This window comes from Stenella coeruleoalba, assembly GCF_951394435.1.
Source record: "Stenella coeruleoalba genome assembly, chromosome: X".
NCBI classification, from domain to species: domain Eukaryota; kingdom Metazoa; phylum Chordata; class Mammalia; order Artiodactyla; family Delphinidae; genus Stenella; species Stenella coeruleoalba.
Genome location: NC_137152.1, coordinates 50,262,031 through 50,280,980, shown reverse-complemented (window position 1 = coordinate 50,280,980; position 18,950 = coordinate 50,262,031). Strand labels below are relative to the sequence as shown.

The window sequence follows — 18,950 nt, the reverse complement described above, 5'->3', positions numbered from 1 at the left end:
CACGCCACAGCCGTACCCCTCCCTTGCCCCGGCCTGAGTGAGCCAGAGCCCCCGTATCAGCTGCTCCCTTAACCCCATCCTGTCTAAGCACAGAACAGATGCCCTCAGGCGACCTACACGCAGAGGCGGGACCAAATCCAAAGCTGAACCCCAGGAGCTGTGCAAACAAAGAAGAGAAAGGGAAATCCCTCCCAGCAGCCTCAGGAGCAGCGGATTAAACTGCCACAATCAACTTCATGTACCCTGCATCTGAGGAATATGTGAATAGACAACGAATCATCCCATATCGAGAAAGTGGACTTTCAAAGCAAGTTACATTATGTTTTCGCCTTTTCCTCTTTTTGTGAGTGTGTATGCGTATGCTTCAGTGTGAGATTTTGTCTGTATAGTTTTGCTTTCACCATTTATCCTAGGATTTCATCCTTCCATATGATATTTTTTTTACTTTTTTAAAAAAATATTTCCCTTAATAATTAGTTTTTTTAAATAAATTTACTTTATTTTATCTTATTTTATTTTATCCTCCTTCTTTCTTTCTACTTTTTCTCACTTTTATTCTGAGCCATGTGGATGAAGGGCTCTTGGTGCTCCAGCCAGGAGTCAGTGCTGTGCCTCTGAGGTGGGAGAGCCAGCTTCAGGACACTGGTCCACAAGACACCTCCCATCTCCATGTAATCTCAAATGGCGAAAATCTCCCAGAGATCTCCATCTCAACACCAAGACCAAGCTTCCCTCAAGGACCAGCGAATTACAGAGCTAGACATCCTATGCCAAACAACTAGAAAGACAGGAACGCTACCCCATCCATTAACGGAGAAGCTGCCTAAAATCATAATAAGGCCACAGACATCCCCAAACACACTACCAGACACGGACATGCCCAACAGAAAGAAAAGATCCAGCCTCATCCACCAGAACACAGGCACTATTCCCCTCCATCAGGAAGCCTACACAACCCACTGAACCAACCTTAGCCATGGGGGACAGACACCAAAAACAACAGGAACTACGAACCTTCAGCCTGTGAAAAGGAGACCCCAAACACAGTAAGATAAGCAAAATGAGAAGACAGAAAAACACACAGCAGATGAAGGAGCAAGGTAAAAGCCCACCAGACATAAAAATTGAAGAGGAAATAAGCAGTCTACCTGAAAAAAATTCAGAATATTGATAGTAAAGATGATCCAAAATCTTGGAAATAGAATAGACAAAATGCAAGAAACATTTAACAGGACCTAGAAGAACTAAAGAGGAAAAAAGCAACGATGAACAATGGAATAAATGAAATTAAAAATACTCTACAAGGGATCAATAGCAGAATAACTGAGGCAGAAGAACGGATAAGTGACCTGGAAGATAAAATAGTGGAAATGACTACTGCAGAGCAGAATAAAGAAAAAAGAATGAAAAGAACTGAGGACAGTCTCAGAGACCGCTGGAACAACACTAAACGCACCAACATTCAAATTATAGGGGTTTCAGAAGAAGAAGAGAAAAAGAAAGGGACTGAGAAAATATTTGAAGAGATTATAGTTGAAAATTTCCATAACATGGGAAAGGAAATAGTTAATCAAGTCCAGGAAGCACAGAGAGTCCCATACAGGAAAAATCCAAGGAGAAACCCGCCAACACACATATTAATCAAACTATCAAAAATTAAATACACAGAAAACATATTAAAATCAGCAAGGGAAAAACAACAAATAACACACAAGGGAATCCCCATAAGGTTAACAGCTGATCTTTCAGCAGAAACACTGCAAGCCAGAAGGGAATGGCAGGACATATTTACAGTGATGAAGGAGAAAACCTGCACCCAAGATTACTCTACCAAGAAAGGATCTCATTCAGATTTGATGGAGAAATTAAAAGCTTTACAAGCAAGCAAAAGCTGAGAGAGTGCAGCACCAACAAACCAGCTTTAGAACAAATGCTAAAGGAACTTCTCTAGGCAAGAAACACAAGACAAGGAAAAGACCTACAATAACAAACTCAAAACAATTAAGAAAATGGGAATAGGAACATACATATTGATAATTACCTTAAATGTAAATGGACTAAATGCTCCCACTAAAAGACACAGACTGGCTGAATGGATACAGAAACATGACCCATATATATGCTGTCTACAAGAGACCCACTTCAGACCTAGGGACACATACATACTGAAAGTGAGGGGATGGAAAAAGATATTCCATGCAAATGGAAATCAAAAGAAAGCTGGAGTAGCAATTCTCATATCAGACAAAATAGAGTTTAAAATAAAGACTATTACAAGAGACAAAGAAAGACAGTACATAATGATCAAGGGATTGATCCAAGAAGAAGATATAACAATTGTAAATATTTATGCACCCAACATGGGTGGACCTCAATACATAATTCAAATACTAACAGCCATAAAAGAGGAAATCGACAGTTAACAATCATAGTAGGGGACTTTAACACCCCACTGTCACCAATGGATAGATCATCCAAACTGAAAATAAATAAGGAAACACAAGCTTTAAATGATATATTAAAAAGATGGACTTAAGCGATATTTATAGGACATTCATTCAAAAAGCAACCAAATACACACTTTTCTCAAGTGCTCATGGAACATTCTCCAGGAGAGATCATATCTTGGGTCACAAATCAAGCCTTGGTAAATTTAAGAAATTTGAAATCGTATGAAGAATCTTTTCTGATCCCAATTCTATGAGACTAGATATAAATTACTGGAAAAGATCTGTAAAAAATACAAGTACATGGAGGCTAAATGAAACACTACTTAATAACCAAGAGATCACTGAAGAAATCAAAGAGGAAATCAAAAACAATTGACAATGCAGACACAACGACCCAAAACCTATGTGATGCAGCAAAAGCAGTTCTAAGAGGGAAGTTTATAGCAATACATTCCTACCTTAAGAAACAGGAAGCATCTCAAAGAAACAACCTAACCTTACACCTAAAGAAATTAGAGAAAGAAGAAGAACAACAACAACAACAAAAAAATTAGCAGAGGGAAAGAAATCATAAAGATCAGATCAGAAATAAATGAAAAAGAAATGAAGGAAATGATAGCAAAGATCAATAAAACTAAAAGCTGGGTCTTTGAGAAGATAAACAAAATTGATAAACCATTAGCAGACTCATCAAGAAAAACAGGGAGAAGACACAGAGAAATAGAAATGAAAAAGGAGTAGTAACAACTGACACTGCAGAAATACAAAGGATCATGAGAGATTACTACAAGCAACTGTATGCCAATGAACTGGACGACCTGGAAGAAATGAACAAATTCTTAGAAACACACAACCTACTGAGAGTGAACCAGGAAGAAATATACAATATGAACATATCAATCACAAGCACTGAAATTGAAACTGTGATTAAAAATCTTCCAACAAACAAAAGCCCAGGACCAGATGGCTTCATAGACGAATTCTATCAAACATTTATAGAAGAGCTAACACCTATCCTTCTCAAATTCTTCTAAAATATTGCAGATGGAGGAACAGTCCCAAACCCATTCTATGAGGCCACCATCACACTGATACCAAAACCAGACAAAGATGTCACAAACAAAAAAATCTACAGGCCAGTATCACTGATGAACATAGATGCAAAAATCCTCAACAAAATACTAGCAAACAGAATCCAACAGCACATTAAAATGATCATACACCATGATCAAGTGGGATTTATTCCAGGAATGCAAGGAGTTTTCAACATACACATAACAATCAACGTGATACACCATATTAACAAGTGAAGGAAAACAACCATATGATCATCTCAATAGATGCAGAGAAAGCTTTTGAGAAAATTCAACACCAATTTATGATAAAAACCCTGCAAAAGTAGGAACAGAGAGAACTTTCCTCAACATAATAAAGGCCAAATATGACAAACCCACAGCCAACTTCGTCCTCAATGTTGAAAAACTGAAACCATTTCCACTAAGATCAGGAACAAGACAAGACTGCTCACTCTCACCACTCTTATTCAACATAGTTTTGGAAATTTTAGCCACAGCAATCAGAGAAGAAAAAGAAATACAATGAATCCAAATCAGGATAGAAGAAGTAAAGCTGTCACTGTTTGCAGCTGACATGATACTCTACATAGAGAATCCTAAAGATGCTACCAGAAAACTACTAGAGCTAATCAATGAATTTGGTAAAGTAGCAGGATAAAAAATTAATGCACAGAAATCTCTTGCATTCCTATACACTAATGATGATATATCTGAAAGTGAAATTAAGAAAACACTCCTATTTTCCACTGCAACAAATAGAATAAAATATCTAGGAATAAACCTACGTCAGGAGACAAAAGACCTTTATGCAGAAAATTATAAGACACTGATGAAAGAAATTAAAGATGATACAAAGATATGGAGAGATATACCATGTTCTTGGATTGGAAGAATCGACATTGTGAAAATGACTCTACTACCCAAAGCAATCTACAGATTCAATGCAATCCGTATCAAACTACCACTGGCATTTGTCACAGAACTAGAACAAAAAATTTCACAATTTGTAGGGAAACAGAAAAGACCCCATATAGCCAAAGCAATCTTGAGAATGAAAAATGCTGGAATCAGGCTCCCTGACTTCATACTATACTACAAAGCTACAGTAATCAAGACAGTATGGTACTGTCACATAAACAGAAATACAGATCAATGGAACAAGATAGAAAACCCAGAGATAAACCCATGCACATATGGTCACCTTATCTTTGATAAAGGAAGCAAGAATATATAGTGGATAATAGACAGCCTCTTCCCGTGAGCCATGGCCGCTGAGCCTGCGCGTCCGGAGCCTGTGCTCCACAGCAGGAGAGGCCACAACGGTGAGAGGCCCGCATACAGCAAAAAAAAAAAAAAAAAAAGACAGCCTCTTCAATAAGTGGTGCTGGGAAAACTGGACAGGTACATGTAAAAGTATGAAATTAGAACACTCCCTAACACCATACACAAAAATTAACTAAAAATGGATTCAAGACCTAAATATAAGGCCAGAAACTATCAGACTCTTACAGGAAAACATAGGCAGAACACTCTATGACATAAATCACAGCAAGATCCTTTTTGACCCACCTCCTAGAGAAATGGAAATAAAAACAAAAATAAAAAAATGGGATATAATGAAACTTACAAGCTTTTGCACAGCAAAGGAAATGGTAAACAAGACCAAAAGACAACCCTCAGAATGGGAGAAAATATTTGCTAATGAAGCAACTGACAAAGGATTAATCTCCACAATTTACAAGCAGCTCATGCAGCTCAATAACAACAACAACAAAAAACCCAATACAAAAATGGGCAGAAGACCTAAACAGACATTTCTTCAAAGAAGATATACAGATTGCCAACAAACACATGAAAGAATGCTCAACATCATTAATCATTAGAGAAATGCAAATCAAAACTACAATGAGATATCATCTCACACCAGTCAGAATGGCCATCATCAAAAAATCTAGAAACAATAAATGCTGGAGAGGGTGTGGAGAAAAGGGAACACTCTTGCACTGCTTGTGGGAATGTGAATTGGTTTAGCCACTATGGAGAACAGTATGGAGGTTCCTTATAAAACTACAAATAGCACTACCATATGACCCAGCAATCCCACTACTGGGCATATACCCTGAGAAAACCAAAATTCAAAAAGAGTGATGTACCAAAATGTTCATTGCAGCTCTATTTACAACAGCCCAGAGATGCAAACAACCTAAGTGCTCATCAACAGATGAATGGATAAAGAAGATGTGTCACATATATACAATGGAATATTACTCAGCCATAAAAAGAAATGAAATTGAGCTATTTGTAATGAGGTGGATAGACCTAGAGTCTGTCATACAGAGTGAAGTAAGTCAGAAAGAGAAATACAAATACTGTATGCTAACACATATATATGGAATCTAAGAAAAAAAAAAGTCATGAAGAACCTAGATGTAAGTTGGGAATAAAGACCCAGACCTACTAGAGAATGGACTTGAGGATATGGGGAAGGGGAAGTGTAAGCTGTGACAAAGTAAGAGAATGGCATGGACATATATACACTACGGGACATAAAATAGATAGCTAGTGGGAAGCCGCCACATAGCTCAGGGAGATCAGCTCGGTCGTTTGTGACAACCTAGAGGGGTAGGATAGGGAGGGTGGGAGGGAGGGAGTTGCAAGAGGGAAGAGATATGTGAACATATATATATGTATAACTGATTCACTTTGTTATAAAGCAGAAAGTAACACACCATTGTAAAGCAATTATACCCCAGTAAATATGTTAAAAAAAAAAAAAGAAGATGTGGCACATATATACAATGGAATATTACTCTGCCATAAAAAGAAACGAAATTGAGTTATTTGTAGTGAGGTGGATGGACCTGGAGTCTCTCATACAGAGTGAAGTAAGTCAGAAAGAGAAAAACAAATATCATATGCTAACACATATATATGGAATCTAAGAAAAAAAAAGTCATGAAGAACCTAGGTGTAAGTTGGGAATAAAGACCCAGACCTACTAGAGAATGGACTTGAGGATATGGGGAAGGGGAAGGGGAAGCTGTGACAAAGTAAGAGAATGGCATGGACATATATACACTACCAGACGTAAAATAGATAGCTAGTGGGAAGCCGCCACATAGCTCAGGGAGATCAGCTCGGTCGTTTGTGACAACCTAGAGGGGTAGGATAGGGAGGGTGGGAGGGAGGGAGTTGCAAGAGGGAAGAGATATGTGAACATATATATATGTATAACTGATTAACTTTGTTATGAAGCAGAAACTAACACACCACTGTAAAGCAGTTATACTAGAATAAAGATGTTAAAAAAACCTTTATTTAGCAACAGTTAGCTGTAAGGGGTACTCATAAGTAAAGGATAGAAAGAGAGGGGCCTTAAGAGTCTATCAGCAACAGAAAAGTAGGTAGAGACTTCTGCTGCTAATTTGTATTTCTGAATTCTCCACATGAAACCACCAATTCAGTTGAGCCTGTGACTTGAAGATGAGGTACATAGGATCTAGAATAATTCCTTCCCACCATCCCTGCCTATGTCTTCAACTCAGGGCCTTGATCTAACCACACTCCTGTAACACACAGGTCTTCAGGCCTGACTACACCTTAAACATACCATATTTCAAACGAAACCCACAATCCTCCCCAAATTCTGATGACTACACTTTCAATCCTATCCAACAGGCTATTAACACATACCTTAGTCTTATGTAACTTGACATCCATCATTACTAATTCGAGTTTTTTAAGTAAAATAAGAAAAAAAGAAAGTAGCAAAGTGTTTTTAAGTATTTTGTTTCTGTTTTTTGTTTGTTTTTAGAAAAAAAGTAGTGAAATAGAAAAAACAGTGAAAAAGGGAGTTTGGCAGGATTTATTCCTGTTAATAAACTAGGGTGCTAAATTAACACTCCCCAGCCTGCTGCTTAATATGTAGGTGAGTCAACAATATCACTGCTTCCCCTAGATATCCCAAACTGTATCTCACAGCTCACATTTGGGGCTTATACCTCTTTTACAGGTTATAAGGGGTCCAATAAGGCCAGTAGCAATGTCTCGTGGAGCATCTACGTGAGAATGATAGATCCAGGTGAGGCACGCTGGGTCAGCATCAGTGGGTGCATGGCCCTCTGGAATGGTCCAGTTGTAGATGTGGCTGCCTCCCGGGGGAACAGAGTCATCAGCTTTCAGCCAACCAGAGGAACCATCTGGATATAAGGATCCTAGAAAATGAAATTGCATATGTTTAGTCCCAGGGTGAGTGAGAAGGAGCCTGGCAGATGTAGAAGCCAGGAGAGGGACGTATGGAATACCTAGTTCCAGTCTTGTGGAAGGTAGAGTTCTAAAGTTCAGCACAGTGTTCCTCACAACCTAAGGAAGGCACAGATTCAGGTAATATCTAGCCAAGAAACCTAGACCTCAAATCAACAGTGGGTAGAATGCTAGCAGCCCTTGGGGAAGGAGCTATGACCATAGAAAGTGCTATACAGCCTAACCTAGTAAGGCTCTAGTGCAAAGCCAATGGAGGCAAGAGAGAAGAAAATATTCCCTTCCTTCAAGCACTCACTTTGAAAAACAGAAAGCAGACAATCACAGAATTTCCATTTAAAAGCAACTTAGTGATCAATTGATCTATTCCCATGTTATGAAAAAGAAAACAGAGGAAAAATAACTTGTCCACAGGGAGTTAATGGTCAAGTCAAGACCTTCTGAGTTTGCTCTCTATTCCCCTCACTCACCGTTGTGTCAGTACTATAGGCCATTGGGCCTGGGATAGTAGGAGATACAGATGAGTAAACTGATCTCCCTCTTAAGAAAAACAATGGGCCTTTTGGAAGACTGTGGCACAAGAATAATGCTCCCTTACATTCACAGAACACCCCTCTCTTTTCAAAACACAGTCAAATATTTTACGGAAATGCCATTCAAGTAATTCTTTGTGATAAAAGGTAAATTGAATCTCTACATTCTTAATGAAGAATTTGAGGTTCAGAGAGGGACAGTGACTTGCCCAAAGTGACAGTGTGTGAATAGCAGAACTGATAACAGTACCCAGCCATATTTTCTCTGAGGAGAGTCCCTGCCACTTCAGATCAAAAAGGAACACTATCTTCATTCCCAGCTCCTCTCCCATGGCAGCAAAGAAAAAGCGATATTTGTTGTAGGTAGGAGAAAAAGGATGGGCTGATTTACCTTCTGAGTCTTTCTCATAGAAAACACCATGGGGGTGGATTGTGTAGGGACGAGTGGCAAAATTCTTCAGGTGGATAAGAATAATATCTCCCACCTCAGCCTTCAACACTGGCCCCAGGAAGCCCAGCCAGGCTGGCTGAACCATTTCATCCATGTATGAACCATCCCTGTATTCCTTGTAGATGGTCTTCTTGTAGCTGCTCCCTATTCGGTTCTTGTCAGACTTCAGGAAGTTGGAAGCTACTCTGGGAAGGAAGGAAAGGGAAAGTCACAATTTTGCCTTTTTCCAGAGGTGGCTGACCAAAATGTGTCCATCTTTGTTTAGGGCAAAACAAGAGGAAATGGGATTGTACTGATCAAAACATGAAATCTTTACGTTAGAATCTAATTGTTAGACAATGAGAAGTATTAAGTTAAACCATATGAATTTGCTGATATTTGAGCAATTTTAACCTACAAAATAGACAATTTCACTCAGTAAATCCTAATATATAATAATGTGGAGGCAACCAACTATGGACAGACTCTTTTTAAGTGATCAACTCCCTATCCAGGTGGCCTAACTTAGTGCTGCCCTTCTGTATATGGGAAGTCTTATAACATAGTGGTTAAGTTCACAAACTCTGGAGCCAGGGAGTTTCAATTAAATGCCAATATTGCCATTTCCAAATCTGTAGGACTTTGAGCAGGTTACTTAACTTCTCTATGCATATTTTCTCCATCTGTAAAAGGAGATAACCATGGTACCACTTATTACTGGTGACTAAAATAATTAAAATACATAAAGAATTTAGAAAAGTACCTGGAAAATAGTAAAATCTTAATAAATGTTAACTATTACTTCAAGGTATTGGAGAAGGGGATAACAAAGTTATCCCTCAAAGATACTTTTAATACAGACTCTGTGACGCCAAAACTAGATGAGTAGAAAAATGGTTTGTTAAAAAAGAGAGCTGTTTTTCTTACTCTAATTCTTCCTAGAGAGCTCTGAGATGTTACAGTCAACTTTGGAAAACTTTGAGGCTTTGGAGAGACAAATCAATTCATGATCACAAAAGATTTTTTAATACATAAATTCGATTTTTTTCAATGGGCATTTGTGGAACACCTGCAAAGCTCTAAAATCAAGAAAGGTTAATCCTGGGCTTCCCTGGTGGCTCAGTGGTTGAGAGTCTGCCTGCCGATGCAGGGGATACCGGTTCGTGCCCCAGTCCGGGAAGATCCCACATGCTGTGGAGCGGCTGGGCCCGTGAGCCATGGCTGCTGAGCCTGCGCGTCCAGAGCCTGTGCTCTGCAACGGGAGAGGCCACAACAGTGAGAGGCCCGCGTACCGCAAAAAAAAAAAAAAAAAGAAAGGGTAATCCTGTAGGATCTGTGAGAGGCAGAATGGTGAGAAGAGTACCAGCTTTGCATCCACATTACCCAGGTTCAAATCCTAGCTGTCCGTTTACTAGCTCTTGGACTTGAGCAAGTCATTTGATCTCCCTGAGCCTCAGTTTTTTCATCTATAAGATGAGAATATTCATACTCACCTCCTAAAGTTTCTGTAAGAATTAGGTGGGACAAAGTATATAAATTTCTAGTACAGTACCTGTCACAAAGTGTTACATAAGTGATAGCTATTGCTGTTATTTCCTTGATTGTAAGGCTGATCTTATTTTTTCTCATTTTTACATATCTTAAATCAGTATAGTTCCACTGAACTATGGCAGCATACATATACTACACACATCTTACAAACACTGTATATATATCATGTTTTTTCTTGCTTAAAAGCTAAATACCTATTATTAAAAGAGCATTGTGGATATCACCTTAGAATCAAGGCAATGTGGAATGACCTTTAGGACCCTAAAAATACTTAGGCATCTCACTGTGGAAAAGCGAACTCCATATGGGATACTGGCTCCTGAGTCAACTAGTTGTCTTCTCAGGAAATGTATCACTGGGCTTATGGCCCAGAGAGATCAGGAGCTGGCTGCAACCACACCCTGGGGAAAGGTCTTCAAGAGCTACCTATTGACCTCAAGAGTGCCCCTCCCTAACTCCATCTTTAATTCCACAAGAGATTAAACCTACGTGTCACTGTCCAGAGGCTGGTTCGTGATGACATTCCTTCCCTTAGGAGCATAGTTCCACTGCACGTCCTGGATGCCCAGATAGTAGACTCTAGTGGCCCCATCAGTCAGTCGGGGCCACAGGGGTTGCACGAACAGCAGAGACCATAGAAGATGGCCTGGCTCCATGGCCCACATTACTCTGGGAAACAGGCAAATGAATAGCTGTCGGTATAGAAGAAAGAGAACAAAGGGGCTTTGCATGTGTCTCGAAAAGTAAAGAGGCAAGAGCCAGACTGAGTGACTGAGAAAACAAAAACCGATTAGCCTAGAATCTCTGCCTTACCTTTTTCCTTTCAACAAGTGTTCAAGGATCTCTACACATTGGACTTTGGAGGGCAAAGTTAAAAATCACTTGTACTGACAATTGTGTATCACTTTCTTCAGAAGAGAAATCTGGATCCATTTTCTTCAGCAATGTAGAAAGAAGAATATACTCTAGCCCAAAAATTAGGAAACAGGCATCAGTAGCCCGAATGAGCCACTGACTCACTCGGTACCCAAATCAGGTCACTAATTCTCCCTGTGTCTCTGTTTTCACCATTGTCACTTTCCATCCTCTATGAACTGTGTTTAAAAACAAATGAGAATTCACCAAAATACATTTATTAGGATGTTCATAGACCCAAACTGGAAACAGTCAATATGTCCATGAACACTATAATGGATGAGTAGATGATATTTTATTCATATAATGGAATTCTATATAAATGGTAATGAGCAAACTAACACTATACATGAAAATATGGATGCCTCTCACAAATACAATGGTGCAGAAAGAAACGAGACACAAAGGGTACATATTGTATGATTTCATTTATATAAAATACAAAATCAGGCAAAACTAATCTATGCTGTTAGAAGCCAGGATAATGTTTTCTCTTAAGGTAGGGATCAGTGACTAGTAAGGCAGAGGAGGAAGGCTTCTAGGAAATGTTCTGTTTCTTGATTTACTTACTGGTTACATGGGTACGTTTAGTTTGTGAAAATACACTGAGCTGTGAACTTAGCACATTTATCAGAAGAAATGTTCTCTGCTGGTTCTCTGCCATGCACAAATCCATTTAATGTGTCCAATCTTGAGTCAGGGTTAGAACTAAGCTTCTAACCTTTCATTCTGATACATCAGCCAGGCAGTTAGACTTTTGGGGGCTGATATGAAGCACTCAGTCATACTATACACAGCCACAGTCAATCCCAGAAACACAGGTGACATAACATAAACACAAATATACATACACTTGCATGCATATACATAGACACATGCAGTCTTATCTAAAAGCAGAGATGCAGACACTTTCATCCACACTAGAACCACAGTGTCACACAGAACCTTAGTCACTTTCAAAATAATAATAACCTACAATGGAAAAGAATCTGAAAACGTATATATATATATATATATATATATATATATATATATATATATATATATATATATATATAACTGAATCTCTTTACTGTACACCAGAAACACAACATTGTAAATCAACTATGCTTCAATTAAAAAATAATAAAAATAAATATTTATAGTGTGTGCATGACATGTCAGACATTGTTCTAAGTGCTTTACAGATTAAATCATTCAATCTTCACAGCAACACTATGAAGCAGATGCCATTATTATCCCCATATTATAGAAGGAGAAACCGCAGAACAGCAGTATAAGATAATTTGTCCAAGTTTACCTAGTTAACAATCAGTAGAGTTGGGTTGTGAGCTCAGGGAAGTATAGGTCCAGTGTCTATGCTTTTTTTTTTTAATTGAAGTATAGGTGACTTACTATATTATGTTAGTTTCAGGTATACATGTTCGTAATTACCATACTATACTACTTTTCACAAAATATACTTGCACACACAGAAAACATGTACAGACATATCTTGCTTTATTGTGCTTCACTTTATTTCACTTCACAGACATTGTGTTTTTTACAAATTGAAGGTTTGTGGCAATTCTGTATTGTCAGATGATGTTTAGCATGTTTTAGCAGTAAAATATTTTAAAATTCAGGTATGTACATTTTTAAAGATGTAATACTATTACACACTTAATAGGCTACATTATAATATAAAGATAACTTTTACATGCACTAGGAAACCAAATAATTGTGTGAAGATTTATTATGGTATTAACTTTATTGCTGTAGTTTGGAACCAAACCCACAATATCTCCAAGATATGCTTGTATATGCCTATAGCTATAGTTATATCTGAGAAAACCCCATACATTCTGAGACATGCAATCATATGTAGTTGTGATCACTTCCAGAAACAGACACATATATTCATATGGGCAGAGATACATCTAATCAATATAATTCATGATGATGATAATAATGATGGTAACTATCATTCATGCAGAAATTACTACACACTAAATGTGATGCTCACTTTTTTATATATAAATTATTTCACTAAATCCTCAACCTAAGCACATGATATTAGGGACAATTAATCAAAAATAGAAAATCAAAAATATGCACAGACTCACACGTGGATAGGAAATCCCCAGATATTTACCCTGATTGATAAACAGAACTACAGATTTCCCTACATATTCTCAGACCCCTCCACACAAAGTAGTGGCCCAAGTGTGTAATCCCCAGTCTTCATATGACATTTGGAAGAAAGCCCTTGATATGTGGGAGGACCTGTTTTTGGATTCCTCTTCCTAAAACCTGGCTTTCCTACTGACCAATTGTGTAGCCTTGGATGATATTTAGCCACTCTGGACCTGTTTTCTTATCTATAAAATATATCTAATAATATAAGCCTTGGAGAAGTAAATTAGAAAATTACATGTAAATTCCCCAGTACAATTAGTGCTTAGAACATAACAGACAGTAAATGTTGGTTTTCTTCCTCTTCCTTCTCCATCCTGGTGACAGTTTGTTAATTTATCCTTACTGTCTCCCACACATCTTATGTTCTATATTTCAACTCTAAGGGCTAACTTAAATCCTAACTGCTCCAGAAGACCCACTCTAGCCTCTCCATATCACTGTTCTCTGAAGAACTATTTACTCTCTATAACACCCAAATACATGAAGTGAAACTTTGTATTATTATTTTCTTTGTCTCATAAGCTGCCTCATGAACTGTCTTTATTTACCAGATTGGACTATAAACTCCTTGAGCGTGGATGTCACATCTTAGAGGTCTTTGTGTAACTACTGGCAGATATGGTGATGGGGGCCCTGTAGGTGTAACATAAACAGCTACTGCTAAAGTGACATAAAACAACATAGACATACATTTTCCCACCAGTTGACTTTAGTCAAGTTCGCCACTGGTTCAAAGAGTAACCTTAGTGAGCCCCAGTTTTCTCATCTATAATATAATAGAGCTGGACTATAACTTACTTTTGGGGGGTCATGGATCTTCGGGAATATAATGAAATGCAAAAACACAGAACTACAAAAATGTTTTATATAAAGAGCTCTCAAAGAGTCTTTCTAGCTCTCACATTCACTGATGAAATACAGGTGCATTCACATGCACCAACATATAGTACCACATATGGATACACAAATATCATGTCCTCAGCAAGGAGGGAGTGTCCTTGATTCAATGAGAATCTGAATGCAACATGCACCTCTTTCAAGCTTCCTTATCAAAGAGGTGTCAGCAAGGCTGTTGTGCCTTAAACTAACGTAGAGAGAAAACTGTCCCAGGTAAGAGTTCCACAATTGAAGAAGCACATTGTTAACTTGGAAATATTCCCAGAAAAGACTGGTATAGAACTTCAGCAATAAATGAAAAATCATTCAAAGGGTGACTAATGACCAAAAGGACTAGATAATAGAACCTGGGAAAAAATGCAACTTAACATTTGCCTAGCACTTTCCACTGTACAGTATGTTTTTCATATCTTCCATATTATTTAATTCTCACATTCTTGTGAGATAAGGATTTTCTTCCCCATTTTGCATTGAGGACACAGGCTTTGGAATCAGATTGCCTAAACAAATCCTGGCTTCGCTTTTCCTAGCTCTGTGACTTGATAAACTGCTTCACTTCTCAAGCCATAGTGTCTTGATCTTTGAAATAGAATTTATATTATTTGCTACATCTCAGAGTAGTTGTGAGGATTAAATGAATTAAGATCTGTAAATGAATAGAACACAAATAAGTACTCAAGTGCACAAGAGATCAAAAAGTATTAGTGGCTATGATTATTACAGACAAGGAAATAGCTTTAGAAATGAAAATTGCCAGATTCACAAAGCTTTAACATTTTATGGATAGCCATAGCACATACACACTCATAAGTTCCTATATACAATAGCACATTGTAAGCATATAGGCACATGTATATGGCTGAGATTAATTTCTTTGGAAGGAAAATGATATATGAAAAGAACCAGAACTTTTGAGTCAGATAAACTTAGGTTTGAGTGCTGTTTTCAGCTGCGTTTGAAAGAAATAGCACCAAGGACTTAGTAGGTATCTGATAAGTATAAGTTTTCACTTCTTCTAGTCACTAACTTCCCTTTTTATTCCCAAAGATGCATTTGTTGTTGCTACTTTTATTGTTGTTTTTTTAAACTTGGTTTATCATTATAAAACAGAAGAAAGGGAAAGCCCATAACATTCTTTTAGAATCACTTGGATATTTCATGGTAAAATTGAAAGTCTTTAGACTCTAGGAAAATAGATTCTAGTTATGAATTCATCATTTATTAGTTGTATGACATGGAAAAAGTCACCTAGTTTCTTGAGCCTTGATTTCATCATCTCTTAAATGGAAATAATCTCTGCTTCAGACTCCCTATTAGTTTGCTATGAAGATAAAATGAGATGAAGGATTTGAAAGCCCTATATAAACTTTTCACTTGGACAGGGCTATTTTTTTTCAGCTGAGCCCACAGGAGGAGGTCTTATAGAAAGGCCAGACTGAGGAGGAAAAATAAAAGGGAAAGGTAAAAGGAGAAATGAAATAAAGTGAGCAAGAATCCTGGAGGAAAGTGAAAAAAGAGGGCAAAAGGAGGAGGTGCTCAAAGGAGGAGAGAGAAAGAGAGAGAGAGAGAGAGAGAGAGAGAGAGAGAGAGAGAGAGAGAGAGAGAGAAGGGATTTCTGGGATACTTCTAATTAGGCATAGTTTAGTCAGTGTACACTGAGACTAGTCAAAACTTCCTTTCCTGGCATCCCAATGTTACCTGGGCCTGGTCTCCATCATCCATGATAGTTTTCATCACTGTTTTCCCTAGAATTTGCAAGTTGATCCTTTAATGAGACAATGCTCTTCACTCTGAGTTTGAATAGACTGGTCTGGACACTCTCATCCTAGACAAAGGATCACTCAGCTGGACACAGAAATGCTGAGCTATCCTTGAGGTTTCATCTCCAATTTCAGAAGTCTTACTAATAGAACCCTCCATCAAGATTGACCTTTTGGTCCTCCACTTTCTTAATGCTGTGTGGTTTTTTATTTACCTTGTGACTCAAAATAGGGGATTTTCTCACCTTCAGAGGGTATGGGACTTTACTGGAAGGGAAAATGGGGAGAGTGTTTAAAGTCTCAAAAGAGTAGTACAAGTACAATTTATATTATTTTTTAATCATTGTCACTGTATCTTAGTATGTCAGAGATGGGAAAATGGAGACCCACAGAGGAAGAGACTCACCTGAAATCCTGAGAGCTAGTACTAGAACCTAAGATCCTCTAGCCTGGCAATCATGTCCAGTATATTATCACCATACTGTTCCTGGGACAATATGATTTCACTACATATTTGCATTTGTATTAAGGAGGTTTCTTTATTTCCTCACACCCCAGTTGTGGTATAATAGAAAGTATACTGATTTGAAACTAGAAAGGCTGGATTCAAATTCTCTTTCTTGCCTGTAATAGCTATGTGACCTTTCAACAAGTCACTTTCACCTATTTGAGCCTCAGTTTTCTCATCCAGTTGGGGGTAATATTTATTTCACAAGATTGTTTTGAGGCTCAAACAAAATAATGGATATATGAGCCCCTAGCAAAGGGCTTAGAATACAGTAGATGCTCAGTAAAAAACTGAATGTATTTTAGATACATACATCCACAAAGACCTTTAGAAACTATATTTTTTCAATCCCTGATGTGACATATAGAAAACTGAGACCAGAGAGATGAAGGGGCTTGCTCAAAGTCAAGCAGCCAGTTACTGGCAAAGCCAGAATTTGAACCCATATTTTCTAAAATATTTCTTCTACTTTAGGCACTAAGTGTGAGAAATAATTCAGATTTTAAGCTGATAGCTTAGTTCAGCTATAATTTACTGCCTTACTTTGTGCCAATCTGGATCTCAAAGTATGAAACTAAATGATCATTTTTAAGTGCTTGAGCTTCCCATTTATGTAGTCCTCAGATCCATTACTTCAATAAACCCCACAAACTGTGAGACAGAAAATGAGCACACTATTTCAACAGGAAAATTAACTACTCTCTACAACTCCAGGATCGTCTCTGAAACAGCTGAGCCAGTGTGGTCCTGGCCATTTTGGTGAGAGGAACAAAGAGAGCGTATTGTCCACTTTAACTTTCCTGCACACCAAGCCATGCTTCCTCCAACTTCTCAGCCACTGACTTTCTCTTCTAGTGGCCCAGGATTCCCATAAACCAAGCTGAATAAAGGTTTTCTTCAAAGAAAGGGAGGCAAGGTAGGGTTTGGAAAGAGAGGGGGAAAAAGCTTACCTTTGCTGCAGAAAACACTTCCATATTCATGTCAGTGGCCTAGTGATGCTAAGCTGCAGACCCCAGCATGAGTCTGCCAGCCCTGCTCAGTCTGTATCCTGGGTTACAGAGCCTTTCTCATAAATAAAGTCCGGGGCTCCAATTTGGCTGGTATTACTGGAGAGGGGTGAATGGAGGCTGGGGCAGTTCTAGGTGACCTCTTTTCCAGAAACTAAACTGCTGGAATGTCTTGTTCTGGGCCTGGTTTGGTACAAAACCCGGGACGGTTCTTTGACCATATCCGGTGTTTTCCAAATCCCGGTTAGGATCTCCAGAGGAATTACAAGAGGGTGGGCTGCACTTCTCTTATCTCAGCTTGCTAGTTGGTATTTGCTGAGAGGGGGAAGGAAATGCACTGTCACTGTAGCCAGTCAAAACTCACAGGATTCCAACAGCCTCATTTAAGGAATAGGGCCCTCTGCAAGGGTTACAAGATGTGAAAAGAGCCCCCATCCCCATCAACATTTTCCCTTGTTGTGAAGTACAGTTATCAGCCCTCCTAATATTCTGAGGCCATGGTTGCTTGGTAATAGAGAAAAATAAAACTGGTAATAAAACAAAGAGCTTTCTACATGCCAGTCCCTATGTTAACCACTTTTATGCATTCTCTCATTTAAGTTTCACAATTATTCTGTGAAATGAATATGCTAATTCTCCTTATTTTACAGCTGAAGGAAAGCAGGCTCTGAGAGAGAAAGTAACAGTTCAAAGTCAAACAATTAAGAAGTAAAAGGCGGGGTGGGGTGGGGTGGGGGATGGGGGGTGGGGGGGGTGGGGGGTGAATTTTACTGGGTCTGTCTAGACTCTTAGCCACCACACGACCACACTGTGCTACTTCAGGGAGAATCACAGAGAGCCCTTTTGCAAGGAAGGAAGTGACTTCACAGTTATTGAGTGCCTGCAGTCCACCAGTCACTGCTAGATTTTTTAAAATGTACATTAACTCTGCCTCTGCCGTTTTTATCAGCTGCTAGGGTGAAACCCCAGGGCTGTATTACTCACATTTTCCATCGAGGAGACCGGATGTAGCTACAAGATAGCCTGGATTAACATAAGTCAACATCCTAAAAACTAAGAAGACCCAGAAGAATTGGAAATATTAAATTTAATAAAAAAGGAACTAATAAAAATAGCAAAACGGGGCCCAAAATTTCTGGGTGAAGCTGGAGTCTGGATTTGTTTAAAACCAGAGTCCATCTTTGTTCCTGTTAGAAAGAGACAGTAATGAAAAATCACTGGTCTGAGTCAAGTGACCTAGGTTCCAACCCCCGCTTGCTCTTGCAGTAATCAGATATGTGGCATTGGCTCAGGCCCTTCTCTTCTTTGGACCTCAGTCTTTCCATTTGTACAATGAGGACCTTAAACTAGGTAAGGACCCTCTCAGCTCTATAAATTTACATATC

General features: G+C 38.5%; 1 protein-coding gene across 1 annotated transcript in view; it reads right to left on the bottom strand.

Annotated features, from left to right (window-relative positions):
- Positions 1–17,666, bottom strand: part of HEPH (hephaestin) — a 95,719-nt gene extending 78,053 nt beyond the window's left edge. Inside the window, exons 1-4 of the mRNA XM_079911679.1 lie at positions 17,509–17,666; positions 10,790–10,992; positions 8,711–8,955; positions 7,528–7,740 (exon numbers count right to left, since the gene is read on the bottom strand). Coding sequence (XP_079767805.1) covers positions 7,528–7,740; positions 8,711–8,955; positions 10,790–10,992; positions 17,509–17,538 — 691 coding nt within the window. The 5' untranslated portion in view covers positions 17,539–17,666. The remainder of the gene's footprint in view (positions 1–7,527; positions 7,741–8,710; positions 8,956–10,789; positions 10,993–17,508) is intronic.
- Positions 17,667–18,950: the final 1,284 nt, after the last annotated feature.